The following is an 8,948-nucleotide window of genomic DNA, read 5'->3' on the forward strand; positions in this document are numbered from 1 at the left end:
GCACAACGTCATCAGCAAGATGTTGAGCGGCGAGGGACGCTGGGATGCAGTATACTCCTTCTGCGAAACGGTAATGTCGCAGAAGGAGGCTGCTGAAAGGGAGCGCGAGGCACGAGCGCATGCCCCTCCCCATCGGCGAGGACGAAGAGGCAGGCGGCGGGCACAATATGCCCGTCGTCTGCTAGGATAGTGCCGTGAGGCAACGCCGGGGGGCGTCGTGGTAGAATGTTCGCGATCCCATGGCGCCCCCAATAACGGCCGGTGCGGAAACGCCGCAGGGGGGTTTAGTGGGTAGTCCGGGCTAGGCCTGGGAGTCCCACACTCCCCGGGAACAGTGTCCCCGGGGGCCGGTGCCTTAGGTTAGGTTAGGTTAGGTTAGGTTAGGTTAGGTTAGGTTAGGTTAGGTTAGGTTAGGTTAGGTTAGGTTAGGTTAGGTTAGGTTAGGTTAGGTTAGGTTAGGTTAGGTTAGGTTAGGTTAGGTTAGGTTAGGTTAGGTTAGGTTAGGTTAGGTTAGGTTAGGTTAGGTTAGGTTAGGTTAGGTTAGGTTAGGTTAGGTTAGGTTAGGTTAGGTTAGGTTAGGTTAGGTTAGGTTAGGTTAGGTTAGGTTAGGTTAGGTTAGGTTAGGTTAGGTTAGGTTAGGTTAGGTTAGGTTAGGTTAGGTTAGGTTAGGTTAGGTTAGGTTAGGTTAGGTTAGGTTAGGTTAGGTTAGGTTAGGTTAGGTTAGGTTAGGTTAGGTTAGGTTAGGTTAGGTTAGGTTAGGTTAGGTTAGGTTAGGTTAGGTTAGGTTAGGTTAGGTTAGGTTAGGTTAGGTTAGGTTAGGTTAGGTTAGGTTAGGTTAGGTTAGGTTAGGTTAGGTTAGGTTAGGTTAGGTTAGGTTAGGTTAGGTTAGGTTAGGTTAGGTTAGGTTAGGTTAGGTTAGGTTAGGTTAGGTTAGGTTAGGTTAGGTTAGGTTAGGTTAGGTTAGGTTAGGTTAGGTTAGGTTAGGTTAGGTTAGGTTAGGTTAGGTTAGGTTAGGTTAGGTTAGGTTAGGTTAGGTTAGGTTAGGTTAGGTTAGGTTAGGTTAGGTTAGGTTAGGTTAGGTTAGGTTAGGTTAGGTTAGGTTAGGTTAGGTTAGGTTAGGTTAGGTTAGGTTAGGTTAGGTTAGGTTAGGTTAGGTTAGGTTAGGTTAGGTTAGGTTAGGTTAGGTTAGGTTAGGTTAGGTTAGGTTAGGTTAGGTTAGGTTAGGTTAGGTTAGGTTAGGTTAGGTTAGGTTAGGTTAGGTTAGGTTAGGTTAGGTTAGGTTAGGTTAGGTTAGGTTAGGTTAGGTTAGGTTAGGTTAGGTTAGGTTAGGTTAGGTTAGGTTAGGTTAGGTTAGGTTAGGTTAGGTTAGGTTAGGTTAGGTTAGGTTAGGTTAGGTTAGGTTAGGTTAGGTTAGGTTAGGTTAGGTTAGGTTAGGTTAGGTTAGGTTAGGTTAGGTTAGGTTAGGTTAGGTTAGGTTAGGTTAGGTTAGGTTAGGTTAGGTTAGGTTAGGTTAGGTTAGGTTAGGTTAGGTTAGGTTAGGTTAGGTTAGGTTAGGTTAGGTTAGGTTAGGTTAGGTTAGGTTAGGTTAGGTTAGGTTAGGTTAGGTTAGGTTAGGTTAGGTTAGGTTAGGTTAGGTTAGGTTAGGTTAGGTTAGGTTAGGTTAGGTTAGGTTAGGTTAGGTTATGTTTTTTTTTTTTTTTTTTTTTAAATAAATTTTTCAGCTACGGCGCGTGGCCTGTACCTTTTTTAATTTAATGAATGTTTTAAGTTTAGAAAATTTTGTTGAAACATCCAATTCGCTCCGCGAATTTTCGTCTTAATAACTAAATACCATTGGCGGTTACAAAATACTAAATACAATTAACTAACTCTAACTCTACGAACAGAACCCCAGAATGGAGCAGACCAGGACCCCCTGGCAGCACCCGTTCACGAGTTGACGCATGGGTCAGCCATCGCAAAGCTCAACCATATTGGAGGGAACCTCACGACCCGGCCCACGACGCCGCCGCCAGATTGACCATTTTCGTGAGCATGACGTACTCCATTTTGTAGTTCTGTCCATTGTCGTCTTTTTTTTTTTTTTTTTTTTTTTTTTTTTTTTTTTTTTTTTTTTTTTTTTTTTTTTTATTGCTACTTAAGTTAATTTTTTTTTTTTTTTTTTATTTTTTGTCAGGCTTATACTACTTTTAAAACTATTTTTTTTTTTTTTTTTTTTTTTTGTGTCATTTTTTTTTTTTTTTTTTTGTGTCATTGTTTTTTTTTTTTTTTTTTTTTTTTTAATATTGATTACGTCATTTTTTTTTTTTTTTTTTTTTTTTTTTTTTTTTTTTTTTTTTATTTTTTTATTAAAGAGTATTACTACTTACTGGCTAAAGTTATTCATGTCCGAGATGTCGCCAACGGTCCCGCCGAAGGCTGTTGTCTTTTCAGGGGGGGGTGTCACTTTCAGGCCTCCTCCAGCTCCGCTTCGGATGCGAGGATGTTGTCCCGAGTCTTGTCGTCACCATGCCAAATCGCCATTTTCAGGTTGTAGTCCCGGATGGAAGCGTCAGTTGCTCTCTCTGCACGTTGAATAAAACGAGCTACTGCGTCGTTCTTTTTATTATCCACGTAGTACACACAGGTCTTCGTGTGTCTAGAGATTGCAACTACCGCGTGTGGGACACTCTGGGGCAGCTTGGAGTTTTTGGTTGTTGTACGTACGATGATCACTGTATCAAACGTGCGGCCCTGGGCTTCATGAATAGTAAGGGTGCAGGAACCCGAGTTGGCTCCATATCCTTGGCTGATTAGGAGCTCCTTCTCAGCCTGGGTATGGGTCAGATACAACGTATCTTCCAACTTCGGGATATTAGCCCCTCTATATTCTTTCAGTGTCAGGGAGCGCGTAAGATTCTTGGCCGAGTAAATGCCGCTGTAGATTTCACTAAGGGCATACGCCACGTCCTGTGGGTTTCTGTACGTACACAACAACTCCTTCGTGACTGTCGTGACTTTGTGGGGTCTGCAGTACTTCAGAGGGAACAGGTTGTGTCGGTCGATGTAGGGTAGCTGGTTGTGGTCTCCAATCAACAAGGTCTCGCTGGCTCCTGTGATCTTTGTAGCCATCACTATGGATCCGAAATGATTCATTAGGGCTTCGTCCACCACAAGACGGGTGCACGTTTCGCCCTTCATCATCCCGTTTACCAACAGTGAGGCCATGGTCCGAACTCGCCGTTTGGCTCGTTCTTCCCCGACCTTTGGTGTCAGTTTGTCCCTGAGATCTTTGACTGCTTCCCTAGTGGCGGTCACTATGAGGTCGCTCTCGATGTTGACGTGAGCGACTACCCATGTGGTTTTACCGCATCCGGGCACCCCGTTCACCCATGTGAAAGCTGTGGTCGCCAAGCATTCCAGTCGGGTGCTATCTGTCAGGTTCCCGAAGATGGTGTTAGCCATCTCAAGAATTCTGTCTTCTAGCATCACTCTGGTGCACTTGGCAATCACAACCTTCGGGTCACTGGGGGGACATATTGGCCGGATGAGGTCCCTCTCTCCCGGCTGGCTCTTTTCGAGTTCTATGAAGCCTTCCGTTGCGCAGTATGCCGCCATATACTCCCCGCACACGCTACCGTGTATAACACGTTGTGTGTCTAGGTCGTAAATTGCGGCCTCCGCTTCTTCCAGTTTCACTTCGAGCGACTTGACGTTGCCACGTTTGTAAGTCTGCAGTATCGCACTGCAGATGTCCGCGTTGACTTTCCTTGTGGCAGCCGTTATCGCTAAGAACTCTCGAAGAGCGTTCTCCATGTGTGCCAGCTGATCGTTCGCTGGCTTCAGCCGAGGGGGGGTCACAAGCCCCATATCCGCTCTGGTTCGCTGGGTGATCTGCGTAACCTCTTGGCGGGATATGGATGGGGCTGTGAATTTTTCCACTGCCGTTTCCAGTTGAACCGTTCCTCTGAGTTTTCTCATCTTCTCTTTTACCGGGCTTACGATAGCTTGGGCCATTCGGTTTAGGAGTGTGGCAACCGTGGACTTCTTCCTATCTTTGTCCTGGTCGGTGCCTTTCTGCTTCGACTGGCGACTCTCCTCTTCGAGTGCTTGTTGCAGCCTCTCCGATCCGCTGATATCCCGAACTTGGTTCAGGGATCCCCCGCGGCTCGTAGTGGCTTCGCTTCCACCCTGGTCACGTCTCAAGAGAAACCCGAGGTCTTGACCTCTGTTCTCATATACCACTACCTCATGATGTTTTGAGGCTTCAAGGGCGCCCAGATGATCTCTTGTTTCGCCCGTGTGGTGAGACACTGCCATGGCATCCACGCTTAGCACTCTAGGAATGGGAGTATCCCCCAGAACACAGCCCCCTATCGACGTTAGCACGCTGCAGACCTTCTGAAAAGCCGTAGAGATGTCATCAGTGGCGAAAAGTGCGATGGTTTTGTTCTTCCTCCGCACCATTCGACACCGCTGACCCCCCACGGAGACCGTAGGTAAGGCGTCGTAAACTTTACGGCGCATGGTCGTTTTGCTTGTGCTCCCGTTCAACAGGAGTCCGAGTCCCGGTGAGATATAGATGTTAGTCTTCGCCCTGTCGTTGCAGAAGGCCACTCCCACTCGTTCCGAGTTGTTGTTCATGAACATGGCAACTCCTCGGACCCGCAGCCTGGGCTTCCCCGCTTCTCCGGCTTTTAAGAGTGTGGACAACTGATCTTGGTTGTCTGATGAGTACTGCTGCACCTGTGTGTTGATGGTGTCGGTGCGTGTGGTGTTAGTGTCGGTGTTAGTGGAGTTGGTGTCGGTGTTGGTGTTAGTGTTGGTGGATGGTTGCGCCTCTGCAGTCTTATTGCGTTTTGTCGCAATGGCCGCTACTTCCTCGATGTAGTTGAGGAAGTGACTCCTTGTTGACTTATTTTGCAGCAGATCTCCCAACACTTCCCGCCTCAACTTTGTGTCGCAGATACACTCCAGGTTGTAACGGGCAGTCTGAAACCTGGGGCAGTCGAGTAATATGTGCCATACCGATTCGCTGACATTCGGGTCACACTCACATCCGGGACTGTCTCTCAACATGAACCGGTGCAGGTATTCTCCGAAGCCGCCATGTCCCGTCAGGATTTGTACGTGCAGGTGATTTAGATTCGTTCCTCGCACGAAACTGTAAGCTTTGCTTACATTGGGGAAGAACGTTCTTGTGACCGCACCTTGGGAGGCAGTATCGAATCTATCCTGCCATCTGGCTATAGATTCCTCCCTTATCTTCCTTCTGACGTATGACAGCGGAACTTCTGCGTAATCGGGTGAAGAGGTCTCTTTCGAGGCTCCTTCTTTGGCAAGCTCATCCGCCCTTTCGTTTCCCGCCGTTCCCACGTGAGCTCTGAGCCAGAACAAACGGACCTCCCTCCCTCGCGACCGCATCTCAGCAATGCTCTCCTTTATGGCCTTTGCCAGAGGATGGGTTAGCCGAGTGCTGCACAACAGATCCAGCGACGATCTTGAGTCGCTCAGGATGTTGATTGCTGCATCTTCGCTTTCCAACGCTCCGGACACTGCCCTGTGGAGTGCATAGATCTCAGACTGGAATACGGTGCACGTGGAGTCCAGGCTGAAGACTTGGCTGTGTGTCTCCTTGCCATCTTCCCACCATGTAAGTGCCGCTCCCACCCTGCCTTCCATTTTACTTCCATCGGTGTAAACCTGTGGGCCAGTAATCTGGAGTGCAGTTTGGGTGGCATCTGTCATGTCCTCGAGCAGAGTGTACTCTAGTTGGAGTTTAGTGGCCGGGTGTGGTAAATCTTTGGCTTTTACAATCTCCTCGAGTTTACGATCTGGTGGTAGGAAGTCGACGGAGAGCCCCTTCTTCGCCTCGTAAAGGGATGCCACTTCCTGGATTCTCAGGTCCAGCGGTAGGATTCCTGCAAGGATTAGCGCTGCAGGCAGAGACGTTGTTCTGTACGCCTTGCAGATCCTTTGCGCGAAACCCCTCTGGAGTGTATCTAGCGCTTTCCTGTTGGTTAGGTTTTCAGACGCTTTTGCCCATGCGCAGGCCCCATAGGTCGCAATAGGTTCTATTACTGCGACGTATAGTGTCCTGATAATTTCTCCATTAAGTCCCCAGGTGACTCTTGCTGCGCATATCAGCTGTTTATATATGCTGGCCGCTTTGGTGCAGATGTTTCGCACGTGCGAGTTGAAGTTGAGCCACCTGTCTATGGTCAGTCCTAGGAGTTTGATCTCGTCTACCAGAGATAGAGTTGTTCCGGACATGGTGATTTGGGGAGGAGTGTACTTCAGTTTTTTTGTTAGCAACATGACTTGCGTCTTGTGTGCTGCGAAGTTTAACTTGTTCTCTCTACCCCATTCTACCGTCCGCTCCAATATTCTGTTGACGCGATCCTCCATTCCATCTATGGACTCTCCGGAGAATACCAGGACCCCATCATCTGCGAAGGCCTGACAGTAGACTTCCTCGGACGATAATCTTTGCAGGAGGGGATCCAATATGATGTTCCAGAAAGTAGGGCCTCCAATGGAGCCCTGCACACATCCCTTGGTTGTTTCCCGCTCGCTGGTTTCGCCTGCATAATTAACGATTATCTTTCTGTCTTGGAGGTATGAGTCCACCATCAGGTACAGATTTCTGGGGCAACGTCTGATCCTTAGTTGGTTCATCAGAGCCGGCCACCACGCGTTGTCGAAGGCCCCCTCTATGTCCAGCGACACTATCAACACGGATCTTCCCGCTTCCTTTTCCGCGTTGACGTGCTTCAGCAGGTCATACAGGGCGTCCTCGGTTCCGCGCTGCGGCAAGAAACCGTACTGCCTTGGGCTGAGGGTTGGGAGTAGGTGCCATTGTAGTCTTCTCACAAAAAGTTTCTCTAACGTTTTTCCCAGGACGGACAACAGTCCGATGGGGCGATAGGATTTGGGGCTGGTGTAATCTTCTTTGCCCGGTTTGTTGAGAATGACTACATGGGCGATCTTCCACTGTCTCGGAAAGTAAGAAATGGCTAGGCATTTGTTGGCAATTGCCATGAATACTTCCCTTGAGCAGCGAATCGCTCTGGCACAAATGTCCGAGGTGAACCCGTCCGGTCCCGGTGCCTTTTTGGGGTTTTGCTCTTGCAGCACAGCCTCCAATTCGGCCTCGGTGAACGGTGGGTCGTCCTCTTTCAATTCTCCCAAACGCTTTTGAGGTGTTTCTTGCACAATTTTTCGGAGTTGAGTGTGATACGGGGTATCGGTTACCACCGCGTCCTCAGGGTAGAAGGTGTTCGCCAGTAGATCGGCAGATTGCTTGGGGTCCAACGTCTTTCCATCCGGTCCCCTTAGAAGTGGCTCTTCTTTCCTTCCTGATGTTTTCCTGAGGACACGGTAGATTCCGTCCCACATACTCTCTCTCTCCTGCTTTGTGCAGAACTCCTTCCAGCTTCGAGTTTGGGCCTCTGCTGATTGCTTGGCGTATAACGCCTTGGCCTCATTATACTCTTGCAGTACGTGTTCCTTCCGGTGCGGGGCAGCGTTTTTAATCCTTTTCTTTTTACGAACGAGGTCCCTTTTTAGGTGTTCTATTTCTTCCGTCCACCAGGGAAGGGGGGTACCTTGGCGCCTTCTGCCTATCTTAGGGATCGCGCTTTCGCACGCTTCCCGAATAGCTGTTATGTAGGCTTCTGTAAGGATCTCCATTTCCTCTCCGGTCACTATCTCTCCTACTCTGGCAGGTGTTATGTCCCTTTCCGCAAGCAAAGACAGGAGTGTTTCGTCGAACGCTAACCAGTTTGCCTTTTTGGTGTTGTACACTCTAGTGGTGGGGGCTGCTGCGTGTTGCAACCGCACTCCTAACTCTAGTGTGTACGTGATGGCGTTGTGGTCTGATGTAATGAGCGTCCTGTCGACTTTCCAGTTCCTGATCTTTCCCAGCAGTGAAGAACTACACGCAGTCACGTCAACTATGCTGGTGCATAGAACGTTTCTCCGCCAGACTTCGAAGGTCGGTGTGTTTCCGGTGTTGAGGATGTGGTAATCCATTTCGTTGATGAAGGCGTTGTATTCCGTCCCTCTCTCGTTCTCGGATTCGCTGCCCCACCAGTGGCTCCAGGCATTCACGTCTCCCGCTAACAAGGTGTTTGGCGTGTTAAGCGATTTGCATGTCGCCTTGGTTCGCTCAATGTAGGGACCTATGTCGGCCGCTCCGTCAAAGTATACAGAGACTACTCCAAGCCTGAAGCTGCCTGCTTCCAGCACCACTGCAGATTCCGTTTCGGTCACCAGCTGAGGATCGTGTATGATCCTGAACTGGTCACCGAAAACTATTATCGCTGCTTTAACTGGGTTCCGGCTGCTGATGTTTGAGGAGCACTGGATTACTCTAGTGCCGGGGTACTGCTTTACTCTGCCGCTGGATCCAGTATATGGTTCCTGCACCAGTGCAATAGCAATACCTTTCTCCTCTGCTACTTTTAGTAGCTCGGCTGTGGCGATCTTGGAGTGCTGGAGATTGATTTGCACAATCCCCAGTTTTGTCCCTGCTCCTTCTCCAGAGGTACCAGGTCCGTTCATCTGGCTGCCCTTAGCAATACGCTATCTTAGAACGCGCTAATCTGTCCCACACTAAGCGCTCTGGGCACTCTTCGCTGAATGCCATGTGGGGGAAGATGTCGTGTGCCTTGGCGTCCTTGCAGTTTTTGCACTTTGGGGGCCTTTCCTCCTGCCTGGTTCTGCACTCCTGCCAGGAGTGGGCGCCGCCGCAGTAATTGCAATACTGCGCCGACTCCCGGCAGAGTGCTTTAGGATGTCCGAACCCTAGGCATTTGGCGCACTGCACGAGGGGGGATTGATCCTCTACATCTCTCCTGTGTATTGCAATATGGATCTTTCCCTCCTCAAGCATGCGCTTGTGGAGTAAGGGTGCAACCTCGAATACTGCGTGGCACTGTAGCGGGTTCCTTGCTCGCTTTCGGTAC

At 49.3% G+C, this 8,948-nt stretch overlaps 1 protein-coding gene across 1 annotated transcript; it reads right to left on the minus strand.

Moving 5' to 3' along the window:
• Window positions 1-2,389: 2,389 nt before the first annotated feature.
• Window positions 2,390-8,544, minus strand: LOC128677609 (uncharacterized). The gene has a single exon (XM_053758580.2). The coding sequence runs from the start codon at window positions 8,542-8,544 to the stop codon at window positions 2,449-2,451; it is 6,096 nt and encodes a 2,031-aa protein (XP_053614555.1). The 3' UTR covers window positions 2,390-2,448.
• Window positions 8,545-8,948: the final 404 nt, after the last annotated feature.

This window comes from Plodia interpunctella, chromosome 18, assembly GCF_027563975.2.
Source record: "Plodia interpunctella isolate USDA-ARS_2022_Savannah chromosome 18, ilPloInte3.2, whole genome shotgun sequence".
NCBI lineage: Eukaryota > Metazoa > Arthropoda > Insecta > Lepidoptera > Pyralidae > Plodia > Plodia interpunctella.